The sequence below is a fragment of the Poecilia latipinna genome, unplaced genomic scaffold (genome assembly GCF_001443285.1).
Source record: "Poecilia latipinna isolate Pla-1442-1.1 unplaced genomic scaffold, P_latipinna-1.0 Scaffold924, whole genome shotgun sequence".
In the NCBI taxonomy this organism is placed as follows: Eukaryota; Metazoa; Chordata; class Actinopteri; order Cyprinodontiformes; family Poeciliidae; genus Poecilia; species Poecilia latipinna.
Window position 1 is genome coordinate 138,502 of NW_015113540.1, and position 26,197 is coordinate 164,698.

The window sequence follows — 26,197 nt, forward strand, 5'->3', positions numbered from 1 at the left end:
ATATATATATATATATATATATATATATATATATATATATATATATATATATATATATATATATATATATATATATATTTCTAAATGTAGATGTGAAAAACTGGGACATATAACTGTGGAAAACGGAGGATGAGCATTTATGTACCCATACCCACAAATATAGACATATATTCAAATGTTGAGGCTTATTGTATGCCTTCGTTAATTAAAAGTGTGCACTCTGTGGGTTCTGTGTACTTGCCTGATAACTGAAAGTCATGCAGCTTTCAGAATTATAAATTAGGAATAAATTAAATGTGCATAGCGTTTAGCATGTTTCTTGTATAATTTTATTATGTCATTAATTATTGGAGTTACATATTTAATGGTTTATGCCTTTATGGAACACTTATATAATTATTCTTCCCAATAATATTATAAAAAAATAACTATTTTAACATTTATATGTTATTTGTATTTATTTATTTAAATACAAATATCATTAATTCCATGACATCCTTCCATCCATTTTTCCTATTCCCTCCACGAAGTGTTTGGTGCCCATCTCTCAGGGTCAGAGGGCAAGAGGCAGGATACACCCTGGACAGATGGCCAGTCCATCACCAACACCATAAATGCAATCATTCACCTGCACATGCACACACATTCACACACTATGACTTGAGGGCATTTTAGAAAAGTCGATAAGCTTAACAATCATATTTTTGCACTATAGGAAAAAGCCAGAGTATCTATAAAGAGCCCATCCACAAACGAGAACCCTGGCCTGGGTTCAAACACAGAACCTTCTTGCTGCACACGAACTGTCCTAACAACTGTGCAGCCTGACTTCTTTACGTATCTTCAAAAGCAGTTTCTCCTATTGTATATCCTTTCTTTTCACAGTCACCATACAAGCGGGTCTGTGGAGTTTGAGGAAATTTTCCAACAACAAAGACTTGAGTGTTGTTTCTTGAATGTGCTTTCACCTTTGTCGCCACCTGGAGACCTCCGATTTATTATTTCTTGCACTCTACAAATAGTTCCTCTCTTTGGTTCTTTAAACTGTGGCCAGCTGGAGACTCTGAGTCACTCCGCTGCGCCCACAGACGTAAATCTAGTTTCAAGCTTTAGCTGCGGCCTTCAGTGTCAGATAAGTCGAAAGTCAGAGGACACCAGCCAGCTGTCACCGTCTGCTCCGCTCTGAGATTGACTGGCATTCAAGTCATTTCTTCAATTATAAATTACTCAGGTCTGACTGCCCTGTAGATAAATAACTGGCTCTGACAAGTATCATGCTGTTCATGTTCTACTTGATCATCTGAGGTTTATTTTTGTCATTATAAGTCTTGGACTCAAATTTATACTCAACAGGCATAATATTACGATCACTGACAGATGAAGTGATTGACCCTGATTGTCCTTTCCTCATAACATATGTTAGTGGGCGGGATATTAAAATAAAAATAGTTCATTGGATGTTTTATTTGATTTTTAATGTGGAGATGAAGTGAAAAAGATAAAAAAATCAACAACAACAAAAAAAACAACAACTATGTATTTATTTTCTGAATCTCACATGAAAATTAATAACAAAATACCAAGCCGTTTCTTTAGTTTTTCAGTTTCTGATTATCAATTAAAAAACAATCAAAAGTTACATGGACTACCCTGAATATAAAATTGTTGACATTTTCTGATTTCAATGTAAAAAAAAAAATCACAATATTGTAAATGTTGATCCCTGTATCCATAATATACCTATTCAGTTTTTCCATCTTTTTCTTCGTCAGAAAATAAAATCTTAATTCAAACAAATACTTTTAATGTGTGACACTTTGCTTCACAAAGGGATGTGACATTCAAAGTTACAATCACAAAATCTCATGTCTGCTGTTTTGAAATGGACCTTCCTGTTAGATTTTCTTTTTCATAAACGTATTTCCCACTGACTTTCATACTGGCTGGATGTTTTATGTTTTGGCAGCCAGCATATTAATGTTGTTTTGATTTTTCAATTGTCCTAATATAAAACACTTGAAATTAAACACTAATAGACAAGAGGAACCATTAATTCTTCCTACTTTTTTTCCCACAAATATGAGTTTTGTAATGACCTTGTAAGCAAAGGTTTCAAATTTTTGGTTTGGACCCAAAATATACAAAAAAGACAGTCATTGATGAATTACTAATGTATCAAATACAGTATTACAGCATGCTATTGGTTTAAAACATGTACGATTTTATTAAATGCCTACCCCGAATAATATTGCTTTTTTTTTTTACAAGATATTCCGAAGTAAGTAATAATACACAATATAATATTAATAAACCTTTTTTCTCCATAATATAAGCTATTCACATCTTCAATCACAAATTCACACATGAGTAAATTAATCTGTACCCTCAAATATTGGATGAATAATTAAATAGTCAGTCTATGGTTAAACTTGAGAATGCTGAGCTCTCAATTCAAGTTGAGAGAGGGGAAGACGGCTTGGTGAAGAACAATAAAATTGTACAGTTTCTGAGGAAGTCAATTATAATAATATGGAGTTTAAATGACAAAAACCTTAAAATGTAAATAATTGATGAGATTAATTTACTTACAAGCATTGCATGTTTATGAATGCTGGCTTTGTGCTAAGTTGAATGTTTCTGTAAACTCTTGCGTGTTTGTGATTTATATAATTCCACAGCAGTGATACACTTTCTGTCTGACGTACCATTGTTTCTCACATTGTATCTCAGATTTTTACCCTTACTTATCTTCTGTCACTCCTCAAACTATATCCCAAGATTTAAACCTCTCTTTGAGTGCAATGTGTTGAAGAGAAAATGATATGGATATGTATGTTGCAGACAAGTGTTCTTTGAACAAGACTCTGGGTAATATGAGTGCCATCAGTGAGAATTTATGTTTTTTTTTTTTTCTTTTCACAACAGAGTGTGACTGTTTGAGTCAAAAAAGTGAATAAAACAGCAAGACAGAAGAGAAAAAATGTTTGTTTTTTTTTGTTTTTTTTTCTTTTCCCCTGAGTGTACACAAATACATTTCCCCTTTTTGTGGGTTTGTTGTGGGATTTATTGTTCTATTTGTATAAATGCACTGTGTAGAGTAGTGGCTAGTGTTTGTGATGTTTATGCATTGTTCTGCATTTTTCTGCTGGCACATGATTGCATGTCTGTTTACTGGTGGTAGCGGTGGGGGATTAGTGGTAACTGGTGCGCCAGTGTTTAAAGTGTTTTGTGTGTCTGCTTAAGAAGTGTGTGAGAAAGTGCCTCTACTCAGAGCAGCTTCCATGTTTTTGCAGCTGCTGCTGATTTGAACTATCTGATAAGACAGTAAGAAGTATGACCTCATGATTTCCAGAGCTGCTACTCAGATACACATCGCAGACCTTTCATAGTACACAGGATGCAGACTCACACTTCTAACCACTCTACATTTAACCTTATAAGGTTTCAACGGTTTTAGTTTACACAGGTTCAAATGCCATACCATCATTTTGCATACGAGCATTTCTAAGTACATTGACGGCTACTGGAAAAGTTAACTTAAGTTGGCCTTTTTTTTTTTTTTGTCAAAGAAGCCTTAAAATAAAAGCCAAAACTAGCCCTCATTATTAGTCTAATAATTCTGTTGTAGTAGACTTAGAACATTGTGATCATCATCAATCAGTTTCTACTAAACTATTTACACCTATATTTTTATTCTTTCTTAGTTTCCATGTCACTGACTCAATGATTTGTCACTATATTTGCATGGTACCACTTGATTTGCCTGCCTGAAATACCTTTTGACAGATATTCAAACCTTTAGTTGGTTGGTTTAGCGAGGTGACAAGGTCTATTGACTTCAGTGAAGGAATAAACATCTTCTTACTTTGAGTACATGTTTACTACATACCTTAAATCAAATGCAGAGTCTGTTTTGCTACAGCCATTCATTAGTGATGACAGCATTCAGGCACGACGTTTATGAGTTGGGCTGTTAGGATCAGTAAGTCATTCTGTCAGGCGATCGGGAGAGAAGAATGGGGCAGAGATAAAAATGAGGTGAGAAAACAGAGAGTGCAAAATTGTGAGTTAGTGTGAGAAAACTAGAGCAGCAAAGTTAGTCCAGATGAGAATAATAGTTGATTTTATTCATGGGAAAATGCATCTTTGCCCCCTCCCCTTTTATCCATTTTACCCACCCTCTTCTCTGGCTATCATGTTTCTTGTGCCAATCAATAATTTATAGCTGTTGCACCAGAGCAATGAACCCCCCAGCTCTCTGAATGACAGATGAGAGCGAGAATGAGTACCGGGCAAACTGAAAAGCAGGACAGGCGTAAAAGCAGAAGGGTGTGAAAATATAATATAACGAATGACAAGTGACAGAAGAGCCAAAGCAGCAAGGGAAATGACTGACGGGAAACAGGCTGAACTAGGCACTGGATAAATAACCAGGAGTGGGAGAAAATTTCCCTCATATAATGAAATTATGCCGCAAAAAGTCTACCGATTTTCATACTCTGGGAGAACTAATTACAGAAGTACGGTAGAAAATGTCAGCTTCGTGACATCAAAGTGGAGATGCTACCTACTCATTTTTTCCCCTGTTTGGGTTTTGTTGTTTTACCTAAGCTGCTTTTAGCTTGAGCCCACAGTACATTGCTATTTTCCAAGAAAAGAACAACAACAGCATGCTTGGATGAACAATAGGGATGGTAAAAGCGAATGCATGCATGCAATTATGTTTAGTTACTTCTATTTTGAGTTGCTTTTCATAGTTGTTTTTGCACAGTTGCAGCCATCACACTTGGAGAAAAAAGTATGCAGCTGTGTCAAAAATATTTTGTGTTAAAAATTTCCCGCACAGTCAAACACAAAAGAGCGCCTACACACACAAACACAGAAAGGGTCTAAATGATCTCAATGAAACCTTAATGATGTTGGAGGGAGGAAAACACTGCCAGGTGGGGAGCCAAAATGACCAAAAAATACTGAGACAAAAGAGAGAAATGCAATTTTGTTCTGAGAAAAATACATTTGTTTGTACAAGAACCTTTAATTTACGTGCATTGTGTTGTTGTCCATGTGAGTCCACGGGTTTGAAAGGAAATAAAGCTTACCTCCTCAACCTCCCACCTGCTCTTGTAATTCTGTGTGGTTTTGGTGACCTTGGCAACCTGGCGCCAAAACACGGTTGGTGTCCCTTTGATTGAGGCCAAGAGGGGGCGTGAAGTTTGGACAAAGTGGAAACACAATGGAGGAGAGGGAACAGGAAGGAGCAGGAGGTTTAGGTTCCTGTGCCCCCAGTGGTGGCTATTATGTCCACTGAATTATTTCCTCCTGTCTATCATCTCCTCTCTAAAAAGTGAAAGAGTAATGTGAGAAATGAAGGTACTTGGACAATTATTAATATTCACCCAGCTGGGTATGAATCCCTTGATATTTGAAATGACAGAAATGCCTTTTGTCTTTCTGAATACACAAGTTTGTGCTTCTTTATGTCCATCATACACTACTACAAAATACAGGTTTTGGCTGTAACAAAATGTGAAAAAGTTCTAGGAATACAGAGATTTTTGAAAGGCACTGCAATAATATTTTTTGCTTACTAAATTCTAATGGATTATGTATTTCTTGTTAAATACCAGAAATAAGCTTCCATTGACTTGCTAGACTTCAGTTAACGTGATTACAGTTTAATTATCAATTTCTGCTTTTGACATGTCTTAATCAGATCTAGATTTATGTTTGTTTTAAATCTGTTTTATTACTCAATAAATGAAGCAGAACACATTCTAAAACAATTAATTTGTAAAAGCATTACTGTGATCACTTTCATTTTAACGGAACACAAATCTCACTGCACTAATCGCATAAAAATGCACAGCTTCTGCTGGAGGAATACAGGCTCCTCAGCTGACTTTGTCCTCTGACAATTCCTTGACAGATTTCTCAGAAAACAGACTCTCTTTATATTCTGAGACATGGCAACTGTTTTGCTGGATTCCTGTGTTACTGAGACTTTGAAATTGAACAAATGTTGTCAGAGAAGTGGAGTTCAGTATCACAACAGTTGGGGCCTTACTTTAAGCTCTGATTTATGAAGGACATTGCACACATATTACAGTTTTTGTCAGTCGCCTTTGTGCATTTCCCAGAACAGAATTAAAATTCTCAAAACTTCTTGTTCAGTCTTCAAATCGTGTAACTTGAGCACGTCAGAAAAGCATTTTCTCATTTCTGTGAAAACATTTTAAAGGTCTTTGTACGTCCATTCAGTTGATTAAGAACAATTCCCAGCTTTTTCCTGCATTTAAAAATTTTTTATGTCATTTTATGCCCCGACCTACACAACATTTAAGCAGATGTTTGTGGTGTAAGAACAGTTTTCTGTAATATGACTAGAATATTTCTATATATTTGCAATTGACAATTTTGAACAAACAGTTGAGGACATGACAATATCCTCTAAATTAGCTGCAGTGTTGTCTATTTTCTCCTTTTTAACCTTTTGTGGCCTTAATAAGTCTTGTGCAACAAAACAGAAATGAAATTCACTTCATATGCAGATTTTATGGCTTGTTGTAAAAGCATATTTCTGTCCTGGTCACGAACTTCAATCAAGTCCATTGGTAGGGATTAAAAAAAAAAAAAAAAAAAACATAGGCTAAGGGAAAAATGTGTTACAGTGATTCTACTGATGTAAATCAAAACAAATAAGCAAAAAAAAATGTCTGAATTAAACTTTTAATATTTTTTTATTTCTTTTCTCTTACAGTAAGGGATGAGGATGATTTCCTTAGCCTGAGTGAACTCCCTGAAACCTTCCCCTCCGACCCTCCGGAGCCTTTGCCTCACTTCTTGTTCGAACCCGAGGAAGGCTACATTGTCAAGAATAAGCCTGTGAATCTGTACTGCAAAGCGACGCCTGCCACACAGATTTACTTCAAATGCAACAGCGAGTGGGTTCATCAGAAAGACCACACGGTAGAGGAGAGAGTTGATGAAAATTCAGGTAAGTGAAGGCCAGCTCACCTGGAAGAGCCGTCACACAAAAGATTTCTTTGAAATGAAACGGAAGGATGAGGACCAAGGACAGTTGCACTTCTTTCAGATTTGTTTATTTTATTTATCAAAAATTCAAGTGCTGTTACAGGTCAGCTTTACACCAAACGGGTTTTTAAAAGAACACAGTTCAGCCAAAGCCGCAGAGTTTAAGACTACAGTTTTGTGTGAGAACAGAGGAGAAATGCTACTTGTGTTGGCAATTTTCTAGTGAATATTCAGCATAGATAAAAAGAAAATCCAGTAACAGGATGCTGAAAACTTGTTGCAATAATCACTGCATGTGTCATATTAATATTTGTATCCATACCAAATGATTCCTTTTTTAATTAGTTGCTCATTAAGAAAATGTCCAAAAAATTAAAATGCCTGGATGTTTATTACTGAATCAGTGGATATCTCCTCGTTGCTCTTCTGAGGTGTTAAGGGAGCGCCCAGGTTGTTTTAATATAGGCTTTTAGCTCAGTATATTTTTTGTTATTTGTGTACCTGTGATTACCATACTTTTTTTCTTCCACCTTTCATTCAACCTTCCACTCACGTTTGTGACTCTGCATTGGTAAACGCTATACGACACCACGCAGCATACTGCGATGAACTCGGCAACTCTCTGCGTAAGAGAGGCTTGTATAAAGTAGGTAATGTGATTAATCGGCCTTACGTAATATCAACACAATAAACTTTTTAGATTAGTCACACACATTAGCACGTTAACATTGACAGCTCTAAATTTTACTTTAAGAACAGCGATACTTCATAGTTATATTATTCAAGTAAAAGTAAAAAGAACAGTGCGGTAAAACTACTTCTGCATTTGATGATGCAGATGACATTTGAATCCCATGAGAGCATAGAGTGAGTGTAAAAGTATGGTAATGAAAAATACATATGTTCTAAGAATGAAGGGATATATAAATAATGATAAAAAAAAATGTCCTTAAAAATCAGAATTACATTAGCTACGGTAGCAATTTAGCTTTTGACAGCCGTAATCCCACAATGAAACTAAATCCTCACAAAACAAGGTAACGGTCAAAACGAGGTTCTGGGATGTTTGGATGAAAGGACGTTCATGGATGTTTTTTTATTCAGCATTTTTATTAAACAATGGCCATTTTAAAAATTCCCATTGTTCTCTTCAAAGGGACAAACAAAAATGTTACGTTTTGTGTGAATATTTCGTTGAGACCATTTATACGGGGCATTTTGACCAGCACCGCGACCCTGCCAAGACCTCTTGCCGCTCCTTAGCCCTCCAGGTACAATTTTCTAGATCTGCCACTTTTCACGTAGGTTCAGTTATTTGTGCGGAAAGGGAGGTCACATACAAGATGTATGCACACAGCTGTATCAATGCTAGTGCTGTACCTCAGTGTTTACAAGACACTTTAATAGGATCCGAGATGATGTACTGGACTTCAGCCAGTCCCACACTTGACAGCAAGCAGCATTACTCTGCTTACTAAGTACCGATGAATCACAGTGTTACTTTGGCAGCGGCATAAAGACGCAGACACACTGGATTCTAAGATTTAAGGTTGACATGTGTTTGGCTCTTGTTTTTCCACCTGCTTGATAATGAGCCCAGGTCCCCAGAGCTGAGGCTTAAAAACAGTCCGACAACCACTGATTTAAGGTACCTGCTCAGAGAAATAATGTAGGAGTCAACAGATGTACAACACAGCATGTTTGAGGTGGAACTTTTTATTTATTTATTTTTGTAAACTTAAAAACAAATCTGAAGAAAATGCATGTTTAAGATGTTTTAGGGAAAACATATATTGCACCTCAAAGCAAACCTGGGAGTCATACACGGGACTGTTTTGCTTAGTATTGTTTTTTGTTTGTTTTTTTTTCTTAGCACTCACACTTAGTATTAGACATTAGACAATAAGAATCCTTTATTTTATTCATCCACATCGAGTCTTGGTGTCTGTCATTGCTCGCATGTGGAGCTGCTTGTGATTTATTAATCTCCTGTAAACAATTTATTGCTGACTGTTGGCTTCCTAACAGTGTCTTACTCAGAGGGAACATAATTAAACTAACAATCCATGGACCTCAAGTTTTAAACTGTTACGCTGACTGACATCACGAGGATGTGAACCGTCCATGCGGCCAGTTTATCGCGTAATGAAGAAAATTCCTGAACAAAAGAAACAAGTGCAGCTCAGTTTGAGTGTAGTTGTTGTGGTTTGCTTTAATTCATTCCTAATTTATCCGTAACATGGCTGTCACAGCCATCTGCGAGTTATCCCATCCCCTTTGGCTCCTTTAATCTCTCAAGCACGCTATAATCTACACAGAAATACACATACAAATTTGATGAATAAATAAACAAAGTGAAAGCATAATAGGATATCAAGAGCTGGTGAGTTCTAGGGATGAATACATTTGAACATTTGAGTTCTTTTTTTTTTTTGTCCTTATTTTTCCAAATCGAATTTTTAATGAACACAGTTTAGTTAAACATGTATTTCTTTGAAAAAGAGCAAAAAAAAAAAAAAGCCTCCCAAAAAACAAGCGAAAGCACAAGATTATACTGACGGCAAATCCATTAAGCTTTTTTGCACTTGTTCAAACTATTTAGGTCACCTTTGAACTACAGACACAGAGATTATAAAGTGATTATATATTATGCAACATAGTTGCATTGAATCTCATTAAATTCACACTGTGAGCACTTTTTTTTTATCAACGTGCCTGTAGAAATAGCTATATTCTAAAAGCAGTTTTCCCCTCTGTGTTTGCTGCCACTTCACAAAAGCAACTAAAGCGTGACCCCCGTACCGCTCTGCTCCATTTTGCCACTCCCTAACTTTCCTTCCCTTTCTTCTTTTCCCTATTCTTATTTTGACTTATTCAAATCAGAGAGGGCAGAATAGAATAGATAAATCCTGAGATTGAGAAAAAAGCAAAAGTGTGATGATGAGATGCTAAAAAAAGGAGTTGCTGATGGGGTTCGATATCAAGGAGCTTTACTGTGGAGAAAGGTTATATCCAGTGCTGCTCTTTCTGTGTGCCTTCTCCCACTTCCCTCATATTTGAGTAGCTCAGGGAAAATGTTGATCTTGATTAAAATCATAAAATGTGTACATACCAGATGTGCAGATTTTGATCCGAGACTGGGACTTTTCTCGCACTCAAGTTGCAAAAAACGAATACTTCAGGCATGACTTCACTTGATTTGTGTTTGAATCAAGAGGGCAAATAAATAAAACTAATTAAAAGTAAAGCAAGGAGGTGATTACAAAAGTAGAAGTTCAAACAAATGTTAAGTACAGGGCTTTACTCAACTTCAGTTGTTTTAAATGTCAAGTTTTGTTTGGTTTTTTTTGAGTTTCTTGTGCAAGTCCCCACTTGAAAGGGGTGAAGTTTTCAACTGGATTTCACTCAATGAAGAGCCTCAAATTTAGTTGATCCATTTTTAGTCATGCATGGATGGTCACTGTAGTGATTTAGTCATTTAGGTGAAAAACCTCAAAAGAAACAGAAATACATCTGTTACGTACTCCCAGTTGAACTGAGTCTACTTTAATGTAAGCAGAATAAATACAGGTGGAGAAATTTGTTAAACCAGACCATTTTCAATTAAATGCTAGGCCAGTTATTTATTTGACCTTTTTATTAAAAAAAATATAACTATTATACACGTACAGAATAACAATTTTTGTGTATGATGGAAAATTATACATGTGCTTATTTAATTGCACTGACTGTTAAAGGATAAAGACATTTGTCAGTGTTTATATAAGCATCATTCATATAACCTCAGTACATCTCCATTAGCCTTGAATTGCACTTAGACATATTGTGTGCCAGGTTACTTACTTTGTCTCCATTATCCAAAGTGCGAATGGTTATTAGTGTGCTACCAATGACCTGTGACTCCACATCAAAGCTGCACGTACACACACATATATTAAAGGTGCACATGGTATTGGCTTTGGTGATTTGTGACCTCTTTCCCTCCTTCGCTGTCTTCTTCTCTGTATTGATTTCTTCTCGTCTTTGTCTTTCCTTTTTTTCTTCTTCTTGGTGTTTCTATGTGCCTCTCTTTGTTTAGCTCTCTTTCTGCCCTCGCTGGCATTTCTCTCTAAAACCCTTCTGTAACCGGGTCAACCGAGTCTTTTGCTTTTTTTTTCTATATTTTGACTGGAGAGTTTAGTTTTTATTTTAGTTTACAAGAATCGGGGCATTTAGGAGTTAGTCTTCACTGACTCATGATATGGATGACAGCTGTTTGTGTGCATATGTGTCTGATTTGGGATCATTGTCTGTGTTAGCAAATGTTTGTGTTTGGTCTGTGTGAAGGTAAGCTTTGTTTTCCATGTCTATGCTAATTTATAGTATTTGTTTGCCTGATGCTGGGTGAGTGTGGGAATTGTAAGAGTTTGGTCGCAGTTCCCTGCATACCCTGTTTCATGTCCTGGTTTGTTGCTTTTTCGGAGTCACGGAGGGGCTCAAACATGCACGCTCAAAGACATTAACATTTATACAAGCAAACACACACACACGCACACACACACACACACACTGGGACTGTGAAAATCAGTCAACATCAGAGTCGGAGCAGTTCAGAGAATGTTCAAATGCGCAGTCACATCTAGCCCCAACAGAGGTTTCTCAACTTTTACGGATTTAACTCCCAAAGTATGTGTGAAAGAGGCCTTTAAACCAAATTAATTATTGGAGGAAATACCTGGACTTTGCAATTGGGGCAATTAAAGATAGGCAGAATAGTAACTCAAATTCTTTCAGATATAATTATACTATTTTTTTTTATAAATGTTGTGCTACTGTTTAAATCCAAGATGTATATTGTGTCCTTGGCATTGACAAAGCAATATGTAAGTCAGATGTCATAAAATAATATTTCATCATTAAAATTGAGTGTAATTTTACTTGTATTTTTTTTGTATCTTTAAATAGCTTCCATCTTATTCCATACCATTTTATTCTATTTGACATGAGACAAAGTTGTCAACTAGTACAGTTGCGATAACAGTAGAAAAAAAGTAACTTTAATTTACTTTTTTGTTGCACATCTTTATCAGGATTACTAATGTGGTCACCATTGTAAAAAGTAGTCATTTTGCAACCATTAAAAACTATGTCCTAAACCTTATAATTACAGGTTAATCAGTTTTTATTTGTAAAACACATTTTATTTGCTGAGATACGCAGAAAGAGGTTCCAGGCTTATGATAGATGCAAAATTCATGATGGATGTTAATTTGTCATCTACGTCTTTGACCTGTAAATTCTTGTACTTCTTTCTGTTTCTTTCTTTTTCTAGCTTTGCTCTCATTAAGAAGAAAACCACTGATTGTCTTAACCTTGATTTACTATTCTGTCCTCCTCATTAAACACAGTAATAGTGAAGATATAGGGCAAGAAAAACTGCCTTTATCAACAGCATTATTATCCATTCACTGCAAAACTACAAATTATTATTTGTTTTAATGGGGTGATTTTTTTTTTTTTTTACTTTTTTTTGTGCTTTTTAAAACCTTTACAGTAGAGCTCTGCAATTATGAAAAAAAAAAGATCATAATCATAACGTTTGTTCTGAATGTATGTCACAAATTACTCAATGACTTTGAAAGATGCTGTAGTTAATGCTACTAAGCAGTGCAGCTGTTAGATTGTGAATTTGAACTGCTCTAGTGATCTAATAAAATTGAATTCCGTGCATGATTGTAGTCTGGAGCTTAATGAGGCACATATACAGCCACACAAACGCTCCAATGCTTCTGTCTTTAAGCGGAATCACATTCCTTACCTCCTGCTGTTTCATTACGTTCCATAGCTGTGTTTGGTAGTGTCCCATATGCTAACTTTACTTTTGCTTGAGTCCATTTGGCATAACTGGCATGCTGGTTCATTTGAATCATTGACTTTAATTGCCTTACTTTCCTCATTACTTTTGGCAGCATCATTCTACCTAGCCTAGCCTCCTCTCTTCCTCCCTTGTGTCCTTCTTCTCTTAACACTGTAGTTTTTGCTCACTGCAACTGCCAATCTGCTAGCTGTCTCAGATGTAGCCCCAGTTTCCATGCTTGTTCTAATTATCTCGTTTTACTGGCCACTTTTTCAACCTCTGCCTCTCTTGATGTGCTCCTCTGCTTTTTCATCTTACCCTGTGAAGTCATATCAGTCTCCCTCGTTTTCTTGTTAGATGGAACACTGATGTTCGCTCTAGTTTTATGCCGTCTTTGCTCTCTGCCCTCGCCGTGTCTTTTCTCTCACTGGCACTTTTCCTCAGTTGTATCTTTCGCAAGCCTTTTACTCTGTTTACTAACTACTTTGCTCAAAGGGCTTGCTTTTTTGTTCCCGTCTTCCCTCTATACAGCCTATCTTCTCATTATTTTGAAATCAAAAGCCAGATCTTTCCGTCATCCTTCATGATTCACTGAAGGCTTGTTTTGCCAAGCCTTCATGTTTTCGTTTACATGCAAGTTATTCATGGTGCTAAGTGTTACCACAGTCTTGTTAAAGGAATTAAACTTTTCCTTCCTCTGTCCCTTTGCCTTTACACCAGCTTGCTTGCTATAGCTGCCTCTCAGTTGGCAGGAACTTACTGAGTCTCCATAAGTAGGCCCAAGTCAGATTTGTGAAGCCCCACAGAGATAGTTTCTCGGGTTTTTGTAACACTTCTGAACCTGAAAGAAACTGCCAAGATGTTCTCTTATACTCTTTCCTATCTACTCCCCATTCCCCACATACTTTTAACTTAAATCCATTTTTATCTCTTCTCTCCATTCCTTTCCTTTTCACATTTTACTGCCCTCTTCCACCTCCTCGTCTGTCATCCTCACTCGTCCTCTTGCTGTGCCGATGTCTTGTTGCTCTCTATTACCTCTACCAGCAAACCGTTTTCCTCTCTTAAAATCCTCCTTCCTTTTCACTCTTAAGACATAATCGTTCTTTTTCTTAATCAGTGCCCTCTTGATTTCTCCTGTCTTCTTTGCCAATATTTGTTTTCTGCGTATTTGCATTTCTTTAAATTTCTTACATCATTTCATTGCTCCTTTTTTAAAACCCTTCCTTTGTCACACAAATTTTCATCCTGGGTTCATACCATGATTCATTTGTGCCTTTCTATCAATGATCCCTTTTGTCCTGCCAGTAGGGCGCATTTATTCTCTCACATTTATTCTTCACATTGGAGCTGTTTTCAGGTAGCAAAAGAAAAAGGCGAGAGAAAAAATTTGGATGATGCAGTGAGATAAATGGTGGAAGTGAAAATGAATAATTTCTAAGTACAGGTGAAAAATTACAATTATGCACTGAATAAAAAAGAGCTTGATCTGTAAGTATCAGCATATATTAGAAGAAGACAGTATACCTATGGGACGTTGTAAGAGTATACATACTTACTGGACTCGTTACAACCACAAAAATCTATGTATTTTGTTTCAAATTAATGTGATATAACCAGTGCAAAGTTGTGGATAACTATGAATTGGAAGATGTGGTTTTCAAGATTTCTTACAAATAAAAATAAAAATGTTGTTGTGCTGACTTGTATTCAGTTCCCATCACTCTGACACATCCACATAAAATCTGGGCCAAACGTCAAGATTCAGTAGTTTGCATAACCACCATTCACTGCCATTACACGCTGTTGGATATGCCTCCTCCAGCTTTGTTTCTAAAGACCATTTTGTCTTACAAAATTGTTTAAAGCTTCAGTATGCAAGTTTTACAAAACAAAACAAAACAAAACAAAAAACATGTTTTTTCACATATCTGCAAGAACTGTCATTATGTCTTGACAGTTTACTAAAAGACAGATAATCTGGGTAAAAAAAGAAGTAACACTTCTCCACCTTCTTCGCTCTTCTTGCCATCTGCAGAAATACGCTTCTCTGTCAGAAACAATCAATCAGAGCTAGGAGGAGGATTGTTTCTCTGGCATTAGCACATTTAGCAGCATGTACATGAGTGTAATTAATAGCGCTGCGACACTCCTCCTTGGCCCTGTTTGGTTGTTTTTGACCGGGAGCATTTAACAATAGTACCACTGAGAGGAGGTGGCGGAGCTTGATGTTTTCACAGACCGTCTGTGTCATACTGTCACAATATGGTGACAGTATGAAGCTGTAATTGTAAACGTGAATGATGTAACAGTTTTTCTTCTTCTTTCTTTTTCTTTTCTTTTTTTTTTTGGTTCTATTGCAGGTCTAGTTGTAAGAGAAGCCAGTATAGAAATAACGCGGCAGCAAGTGGAGGAGCTTTTCGGTCCTGAAGATTATTGGTGTCAGTGTGTGGCCTGGAGCTCCGCTGGAACCACCAAAAGCCGCAAGGCACATGTCCGAATTGCATGTGAGTACAGTTCAACAAGCATTTGAGAATCAACAGTCGGTGTCTAGCCAAGTGGCAAGGAAAACATCTTTAATTTGATATGCACACAATCCTTAACGCACTCATTTTTCCTTGTGAAAGGAAAGACCTATGAAATGAAAACAGTCGTCATTTCCACTCTGCCAAGTCCAATCTCAGGAAAGGATCTCTGTGTTAGAGATAGTAGACTCACAGATGCAGCAAGCTGATTAAGAAAAATGATGATGTGATGCAAGTAGCACCTTCTGCACAAAACTAAATGCTGGTGTGCTTGAATTATTATGACTTATATATGAACACATGTGGAAGGATGTGCATGTGTGACACATTAGCACTTTTATTCAGTTGTACTTGTATAATTACACATATTCAAACAACACAGATAAACTATGCTTAAAATGCATTCTGTAACAAACCATCACTTTACGAGTTTAGGTTTATATGTTTTGTATAATATTACACTATATCAGCTATTGTGGAGCTGTTATGACCCTACCAACATTCACTGCAACAAAAGCTTTCCCTGAAATACATTCAGAAACTTCACACTGAACTGAATTCTATTTTTACAAAATAGCAAAAATCATTTTCTCAATAAGCAGGTTGGATGATTTTCCACCCTGTTTTATCATGCAGAGTACAGCTTTGATTTGCCTTCATGCTGCACACGATTATCCCACACAGCAGCTGTGAGCTTGACTGAAAGAAGACATACATCCTAATGTAAATCTCTTGTGTATATCATCATGTACAATGACTGCTTTGTGGGTGGTAATTATATTTTGATACCATCAAGTCTTTTTAATGCATATTACAGCAGGCCCACGGAGGCTTTTTACGTTGTCTTATTCCTGTATGTGTTTTGGCATTTTAGTAAGCTTTAAGCATCTCCAGTATGTTTAAATCTCACTTTTAAGATAAAAATACACATTAGGTTTATGGAGTTATCCAAAGAACAGCTAAGAATAAATAGAACTACATTTTATTATTTTTGCAGGGAGTGATGTTCTTTCTTATGCACAGTTAACACAATGGAAATTGCCTCAGTAAAGCTCAACGGAAAATCAAAGAACCCTTTTGTAAATGGTCAATTGACAGCAACGAAGATAACCGAGATATTGAAAATCTCAGAAAAGCCTTGTTTATAATTTTTTTTTTAAAAGCAACTACACAAAACAATAGTTTGGTCTTTCAAAGTTTCTCTCCCTCAGAATTGAATCCACAACAGCAGTTTTCCAGACATCAATGCTCTCTTCGATTCAGCCATATAAGACAACTGGGATTTGTCTCTGTGTTCAGGTTGTAGCGAGGTCTTGCAGTAAAGAAATACCTATATCAAAATCAGCCTCTCCTTTCTATTTTCCCTGGCTTACACTGACAGCCTGGATACACATGGGTGCACTTTTGAAAGGACAGTTTGGGACTCTGACAGAGTCCATTCTGCAGACAAGACAGAATAAACTGTGCACATTCCCATATGTAGCACTCTACCAGACAGTATAACTCTAACAGACATGCACCCTTGAAAACCTCTGTTCCCATGTTGATTATAATCCTGTCTAGATGGAAATCCATCATGATGACTCCTGTGTTTCTACTTCTTTTATTTTATTTCTCCCCCCAAAAATATCCGGACACATTTACTTCTCAGGGCTTGGTTTGCTGTTTTTCACCTGGTTTGCAGCTTCATATTAGCTGTTGTTCATTTTTATGCTTGTACCAAAAAAAGCTGGAAAGAGGCTCACAGGCTTTCATCCTTTTTCTTCAGAATGTGACAGTGATCATTATGGCCAAACTTTGAGCTGGCAAAACATTGACTTAAGTTTTGTCAGCTCACAGGACATGTCTCCAAAAATTCAGGAGTCCTTGTCCTTGAGTGCATTTGTTAGCACCAATCTATTTTTTTATGCGCCTTACTTGCTTTCTTTTTTACTTGCCTTTTGGCCCACGCAGATAAAAACTTGTTTCAATGTGGATAATCCTACCAATCTCATCCAACATCTTCACAAGCTCTTTTGCCTTTGTTTGGAAATGATGGGGATTTGCAAATTTCCCTCAAAAGCTCCGCAAGGAAGTAGTCTGTTTAAGGTGTTGCCTTAAAGTACGTCTTCAGGTGTGCCTCTATTTAATGAGAAGTTTGCAAAGCCATGGTATCATCATCTGGGGTTTACCACAATCTTAAAAGTTACTCAAATCCTATTTCTCTAGAAAGTAAAAAGCCAGAAAAGTTATGTCTTTATTAAATGTCAGATTGGGAGAAAAGATTAGGATTTAATCCAGTGCAAGTAAAAGTCAATTATCAACATGATGTATGTTTGCTGAAAAAGCTGACATTCATGCACTTTTTTAGAAAAGCACACTATCACAGTGATGCACAACAAAAACAGTTGCATATTTCAAAGTGAACTCCGAATATACTGCAGCATTTTTGCAATGTTTTACTTTGCGAGGATGTTTTCCTGTCTGTCAGCAGTGAGTTAGTGACATAGTCAGAAATATCCTTCTAAGCTTCGCTAATAACATTCTCGACTGAAATAGGCCCTCCTTGGGGTGCAATGAAAGCGAGGTAATGTGCTGTTTTTGGCTTACGTTGGGGCTGACGCATGCTGTGAGACAGATGCAGGGGAGTATTTGCATACTGACTTCTGAGACTTAACAGAAGCAAACACTTGAAAATAGTCACCAGCGGCAAAAAGACACAAACAAGAGAGCGTTTTTCAATGGACTCCTGTAACTTATACTAACATAGGCAACAGATGAAGATGTCCATGTGTTCTGGAATGCATAGTTATGAATAGCATGAGGAACCTTCTTATACAACATCAATATCTTTGTTTACGTTATCGAAATAAAGGGAAGTCACTTTTAAGCAGGCCCTGACACAAACAGTTGTTTTGTTATACTTAAGATTTCTGTTACGTTTTTTTTTTTTTTTATTCCTCTGCTTGAGTCTGATTACTAATGTTTATTAGCACTATAAATACTGTGTTAACTTTCTTTAGATTGCTTTAAAATCCAATATATGCGCAACATAAGGGGTTTTTGAAAATCTTCATATTAAGTATCTTAAAATAAGGTGAAAAAAAATCAAAATGTGCTGATTTCTCATACTAGGTCTTAAATTATACATAGTCAAACCCTGAATTTAAAAGTTTGTTCATTCATAGCTTTGTCCATTTACTCATTAAATGTCAGTTTGTGCTCCCCAAACTTGGTTATTGTACATTTAGGCTTTTAAAATCAAAATGTTCTTGTGATGTCGTCCACTGCTGGCTACTTCATCATGGGAAAGTAGATATTTAATGAGTCTGGCTTTAAAATGGGGTTTTGAATAATTTTCTAAAACCCATTGCTAGGAACCTCTCATGAAATTTACCGCATTTTATGAGAAAGTATTGAACAAAGGCATTAGAGGCTTCATTCAAAAAGTTGCTTGAAAACTAATGCTATTTGAAAGGCTGAGAAAAGTGTTAAGCTTAATGAAATGTGTAGAAATCCTGGTTTTGAGGTTATCACTATGTTGTACATCTAAATCTGTAAACTGGATTTTATTTTATTTTTTTCCTGTGGTTTGTACCAAACACAGACAGCATTTTAGACTGTTCAAAATGAGATTTCTTTTGGAAGGTGATATTCTGCAGAATTTACAAATTCAAATTTAGAAAACCCAAGTTTGAACTATTTTGGTGAAATCAGCACTTTCTCAGATATTCAAATCAGCCAGTCTTACACCAGCAGCCATGTCCAAATCATTTGAATCGTCCGTTTTCCCAAATCGGTTCCCAAACCAAAACTTCAGCTAATCATCTCTACCTTACAAGATGCCTAATTGCATTAAGTGCATTATTATATTGTTGTATAATTGGCAATATGTGACATCAAGCAATCGGACACACGTCCTGCATAAAGTAGCTGTTTAGATAAGTGCTAGATAAAGGTTATTGTAATGAAAAAAGAGAGGAATTTTCCTTCATCCTTACCTTTCTTTTGCCACACAGCCTGTTAACTTTGTATGCCCCACTGTCCTTCAGTTTCTTTTTTTTTTTTTTGTTTCTATTTTGGCAGTAATTTTTGCCTGAACCTGATTTGATTACTCTCAGCCCTCTCTTGCGATAACCTTTTACTTCAAATCGACCCAACCTCCCGACCTACCCTGCTTTCACCTCCTATTTGGATCTGCTGTTGTGATTAAAATGCTTCCTGGCAGCTGGAGCTTGCTGAGCTAAGTGTCTTTTACTTTACTGTGCAGAAGCAATTCAGCATTTCTTTCTTGCATTTACTGCTTCATTTTCATGTCATAGTTTCTTCGATTCTTTTTTTTCCCCCTCACCTTATAACCCGCCTCACCTCTTCATAGTTTGACTCGGACACTTGCGATCACTTTCTTGCCTCTATCTCTTATTCCTCAATATCTTTTGGCCTTCTGAATAACGGTGTCATTAACTCTTTACAGTGCTAAGCAAATTGAAAATTAGTGATTGCTAATCACAGAGCCATCAATGTGGCTGTGAAAGTGACAAAGACTCAGTCAGATACAGTATGTTAAATCTTCTGCTTTATTGGACTTTTGGCACTGGAAATGTGTGGTGTGAGAGGTAGAGACAACTCAGTTCAACTTTATGAAGAAAATGAGCCACACACTGACACTTTAAAGTACTCCCTCAGTCATGCAACATTGCAGGCAAGTGCAGATGAACGAGTGAAACACAGACTTTAAATACACACTAATGTGCATGAATTGTCAGTCGCACTCTTTGCCCTGGCAGCTATCAGGTCAAGTCTTTTTCCTTCAGTGGATTTGTAATATGCCAAGTCCCCACACATACTCACAGGCAGACAGCCAGCTACATGCACACACAAATTTACATGTACACGCACCCACAGACACACATACACTCTCTTCAGTGATGGCAATTTGTTCTGCCACCTTCCACTGAGACGTTTGTGCATAACAATCAAGAGTCCAGACACTCAGGGGCACAGCAATAGAGGCAGCTACTTGTGGCAACTGGAAAATCTCTGTCAGTGGGTTCCTTCTGATTTTGTTTATGTTGCAAATATCCAAAGTGGATGGATTTATTTTTTCCCTCAATTGTGGCTGAACTAGTCCTAGGAAAACATGTCTCAACAATGATTTTTCTTCCTTGGTTTTGGACTTTAATGGAATATTTTTTTCCCCTCATCTGCACTCCAGTGTAGACTTAAACCTGCAGAGGCTTACGACCTTACACAATCGCTTGTAACCCAGCAACAACTGTGCTGGGCTAGCCAACCTTTGTGGTATGAAATTTGCACAGCAACCACAATCACTGTCTCAGTGGCATTTGACCTTTTAAAGCATGAAACTGCACCCCCTCAGTTGCAGTCTCAGCAGTGTTTATTCAAGCAAAACTGATGTTCATGTCTCATTTTTGTTTTTATTTTTTCTTTAAACTCATTTGTAATCACTCTGACATCTATGCAAACACTTTTAACAGAAGCCCCCATTCTTGTTTTTTTTTTTTTTTATACCCAAAATGATGTCATAAATGAGTTTTTGGTTTTTGGTGTTGAGGGTGATTTCACGATGGTCACAAACACAGTATAAACATTTTTATAGTTAAAATCCACAAAGTCTTCCAATGTCTGTGTCTGGGAGTGTGGTTATGATGTTTCACCACTGCTCTGAGCCACTGAGCTTTTTCCCAGATGTCAAGGACTGACTGCTTCAGGGTTCTCTTAAGCATTAGAGTGGTAAGCCACACTGTTGATTTACTCACACAGAACTCGCTCACTTGCTCTTTAAAGTCCAAGTGTGGGAAATAAAAAGAATAGGAAAAAAAAAAAAAAAGGTCTCGGGAACAGAGAAGGCAGAAAGTGTCATTGAGATGTCACACAAAAACTTTCTATGAAATGTGTAAGTCAATAGTTAAGAAAAATCACAGGGAATTAAGCTATAAAACAAAAGAGTAAAGTAAGATCTATAATACCAGAATATTTAAATAAAAAGTGATTACCACAAATTATTAAGGTAGAACATAAGGACATACTTAACTTAGAGTAAATGTGCCGTGATTTACTCTAACTTAACCGTGCTGTTAACCAAGCACTCAGTGTAATTCTTTTCAGTGACTGACGACAGCTTTGCTGTTTAAACAGCACAACTGGCACTCCAGTCATTTAATTGCTTACATTGACTTTGATTTTTCACACATTTTCACATTAAAACAAAACACAAACTTGCACAGACCATAAAGACTTTATTCATCTTCTTCACAAGCCATGGTGATGAGGGACCTGGGGCAGAGGTAAGGTGTAGAAAATCCAATCTTGGAAAATCCGATCGTGGCGGATTCTTACCAGGACAGTCCGTTTGTCTGGTCTGGACCAAAACACATTGCTTTTTTTGTTTGGTGTGATTTGTTTTCATATTATGCTCTTTTTTTTTTTTTTTTGCAACTGGACTGTCATTTTTAAACAAGTCTATGCAGGTGTGACTGTCATTGCAGTCATTGGACAGAAATGATGGGGATAGGACTGAGCACAGACCCATAACAAATTCACTTTTCAAGTCCTGTTTGCTGGATTTCTGCTATTGTAAATGCGCGAGCAGCTCGTTCAGTCCAGATTTCACAACGGGATATTTCTAATTTTGGAGCGACATTAGTAAGTGTGTGCTGCAGTCTGATTGAGATGATATGCTCTGCCACCCCTGTCCCACAACTTTGCTTACAGCAGCATCGCAAAGCAGAAGACGCCACATCAGGTGAGATTTCAGTACATGCAATAATAGCATTAGCTATACTGAAAGGCTCATTTTTACCACATTGCTCAGCAACGGGAGCTTGTGAAATCCAAAAAGAATATTTTTTTTGTTGTTAGTTCAGGTCGAGACAGGTCTGTATTCACTCCAGAAGCAAATTACACTTTTTTTGGAAGCGGACCAAAACCCGGGTCTCGGTCTGTTTGTTCGGTCCCCGCCATTGTTTGCTTCAATGTATTCACGCCTACACAAAAACGTCCAGACCAACAGGAAAAACAAACTTTGCTTAAAGTGTACCAAAAGTGTCAAGTTTGAATGCAACCCTTATGTAACATAATTGCAACATAACTGCATGAAAAGGAGCCTACACAGCTGGGTTTTAAACTCATAAAACCCAATTACAACCTTCTGGCTGTAAACCAAAGGAGCTAAAAACTGAACCAGCATCCACCCCAGATCAAAATGATGAATCATAATTATATTTTTTGTTAAGACAAGTTGCTCTCACTGAAGGGACTCATTCTTATAGATGCCAGAAAATCAAATACTGTGAGCAATCTGGGTCCATAGTGTGATGCTATGTTTCAACTGAAGGTTGCATCCACAACCTTTGCACAGCCTTTTCATTGACTGTTCTATAGATGTACATACACTGCTTAGTTGTAGAGAGGCTGGACTTTCATTAGGTAGTCGTTAATGTTCAAGTTAAGGCAGTTGTGTAGGGCACGGGCATTAAAGTCCAGTCCTCAGGGAACATTGCCCTGCAACTGTTAGGTGTGTACCAGATCAACATAAATAAATTAAATGGCTCAATTACCTCATCAGCGTGCAGTCAGTTCTCACCAAGGTCCTGCTAATAACACATTTGATTCAAATGTGTTGATGCAGACACAGAGACTGTTGAATGTCACTTTGATTTACAGCAACACGTTTTACTCGTGTTTAAGCATAGACAAAACTTGTATTTGAACAAGAGATGCTTCATCCTCTTTGCATGGCAGCATTTTAAACTTTACAGGATCTTTGGGTGTTTGTTGTCCAGATTCTCAGTCAGCCATAACATAACAATCCGAAATGCTTGAACAGAAGGCAAGCAGACTGTTCTAGAAAATTAAAATCTCGTCCAAATTTCTTCTTTTTTTTTTTTTGTATAGCAAATTTCAGCAGCAAGGCTTTCCAAAGTGCTTTACAGCATGTGATATTGAATAAACAGTAAGAAAGAGAAAGATTTTGAAAAAAGAAAGATTGGAATTTGAAAAAAAAAAGATCCATATTTTTAGTCAAAACGCCACTTGACAAGGACTCTAAACCATAAAAAAAGGACTAGAGATTAATAAATAGATAAAAAGTAAAGATGAAAACATTAAAAACATCCATAAGCAACTTTAAACAGGTGGGTTTTAAGTCGAGATTTAAAGGCACCCAGTGTTTCAGCTGTTTTATAGTTTTCTGGAAGTTTGTTCAAAAATTTGTGGTGCATAGAAACTGAATGCTGCTTCTCCTTGTTTGGTTCTGGTTCTGGGGATGCAGAACCTCTTCTCAGTCTGATCATTGGTTGTAGATTTCAGGCAACTGGTTGTTAGAACGGTCACACTGATACAACTGATACACTTCGAAGCTAAGCTGATGCATAAAGGTGTTTTATTCATCTCTGATTCATCTCTAGAGTCTCAAATGTTAAATGGTTAGAAATTGGCGCCTACTTATTAGCTTAATTGTGATAACAGAACAGAGAAGGTTGCCTCTGATGACGAGTTAGAAAATCCAACATATGTCCAGAACTGAGGTACCACATCTCCAGGAAAAGCAAAAGGAGCCCAGTTACATTCTGCTCAAAAAACACAGGATGTTAGGATGTGATCATAACGGTTCAGTTGTCTGATCTCAACCACAACAGATATCTCATGATCAAAAAGTAGCAAGTTTCCATGGTTGAATTTATTTATTTTAAAGAATGCTATGACGACATGCTGCAAGGAAACAAAATCTTTCAGAATTGTCCGAGTTTGAGTTAAAAAATGCACTTTTGCAATGCTTTGGTCTGCATAAAAATATAAATCCTTTATTTTGAACTGAATGAGGACCATATCTTGGTCTGCCAAGTTTGAGCACACTTTGCTGCTTTCAAAAATACAATGCTTGTGTTTTTGTTTCTGCTGAACCACATAGAAGCAGCGGAAAAGCTTTCTGGTCAATCTTTGAGCCTAACTGAGTGAGCCAGCTCTGCTGAGTACTGGCTCCATGGCAACACATTAAATTGTTTACTTTTTTCAAAACCTGACTTTAGATTGAAAGGTTGTGAAGTGTTGAAATGACAGGGTGGGGAGGTCAGCAAAAGAATTGGTGAAGTAGAAAGACAATCCTGAAAGTTAGTGAAAATGACCCTCTTTATAGCCACGTTGAAAATGTGACATTCAAAGTCACAGTGTACTTTCATGTCTTCCATTTTGATATTTTTGGATCTCTACCGGCATTTTGAAAGGAACTCTTAAGTTGACAACGTAAATGAATGCTGCAAAAACAAGCACCTCTAAAGACTTTAGGACACAGAGCTTAAGAGAGCGTTGTGGATTTATTTTCCTCAAGGTAAATTACTCGGATAAACAATCTAAACACGTCACTATGCATCTTTTAAGAAGGTTCAATCAAAAATTAGGTTTATTTATTAGAGCAATAACATAAATAATGTTCTTAACCTATAAGAGAAAGAAAACAAGCTGTAATTGTTATTGATTTGAAATATCATGTGATTGTCTTGACAATTATAAAAAAATATGGGACTAAAACCCTTTATTTGCTTCCCTCTGTGTTTCCCCTTCGGAAGCAACTGGGATATAATAAAACTACATGAAAACTGACACTGTTGTTTGTGGCTGGGTGAAATTAAATTGCATTTATTTAATAAACTGCCATTTATGAAATTAATGATCAAATAAACCACCACCAAGACCTCCATCGCAGAGACTTGTGAACAAAACTGTAGAGTAATGGAACCACATACAAGATGAATGTCTTTTGTACAGTGATGACAGTGACTTATGATTTGTTTCTGTACTCTCGTGCTTGAATGATTCTCTGTGTGTACTATAATCAATTAGATATAGTCCACAGGTTCATCTTGTTTGTTTTGTTGTATTTCAAATTGCTGCCATGTGGTGTTATGTTAGGTTCTGCAGCTGATTTTGTAATCTGAATGCCGTCTTGTCATGACTTTATTACATTAAAATTGTTCAAGCTTCACACATCAGTTACTTTGTTTCTCCACTACTAGCACAGCTACAATAAAAACTAGCAATCTGGAGCTTGTACACACTCTGTGCTGGAGGATATGAGCAGCACATGCATGAGCATGACTGACAGTCCAAAGTGTTTTTTTTAAAAAAATAACAGAAATAAAAGAGCAAATAGTGCTTAGAATCACTTTCTATAGGCGCTCCAGCTTTTGTAACTTTGAACTAGAAACAAAGCTTACTCTGAATTTCTTTTTTTTTTTTAAATCTTGGTCTGTGATTTTGTTTGGTTGATTAAAATGTCCTCTCAAATGTTTCTCTTTACTTTCTACTCCCAAGAGGTAGACAGAGAGGAAAGACCAAAAGGAACACATAATGCTTAGAATCGTTTTCTACAGCTAGTCCAACTTTTTTGTAATTATAAACCCGAAGCAAAGCTCACCTTGCATTTCCTGTTTTTTTTTTGTTGTTTTTTTATTTTGGTCTGTGATTTTGTTTTGTTGATTAGACTGTTCTCTCAATTTTTTTCCTCTATACTTTCTATTCCCAAGAATCTCACATTGCTTTTTATTGCTTGAGCAGCTGCATCAGGGCGAAACTGTTGTGATTTGGAATGGGCAGCATGCATGGCAGAGACACCCATTTAGGATAATTGCTCTGAAATGTGCTTATGTAGAGGTGCCCAAGGCAACAAGCTAACCACAAACATAATAACAGTTTTAGTTGAGTGATGGAAGTTTTAGGTAAGAAAGGAAGGAGGTGGAGAAGGACAGAGGGAAAGGAATTTGGAAAGTGCTTTTATGCAAGAGGATACTATTTATTTATTTATTTA

At 36.8% G+C, this 26,197-nt stretch overlaps 1 protein-coding gene across 3 annotated transcripts in view; it reads left to right on the forward strand.

The window, feature by feature from the left end:
* Positions 1–26,197, forward strand: part of LOC106957660 (netrin receptor UNC5C-like) — a 208,741-nt gene that overhangs the window by 106,577 nt on the left and 75,967 nt on the right. For all 3 annotated transcript variants that reach the window (XM_015049073.1, XM_015049071.1, XM_015049072.1), the window contains exons 2-3: positions 6,758–6,994; positions 15,232–15,375. In XM_015049073.1, coding sequence (XP_014904559.1) covers positions 6,758–6,994; positions 15,232–15,375 — 381 coding nt within the window. The remainder of the gene's footprint in view (positions 1–6,757; positions 6,995–15,231; positions 15,376–26,197) is intronic.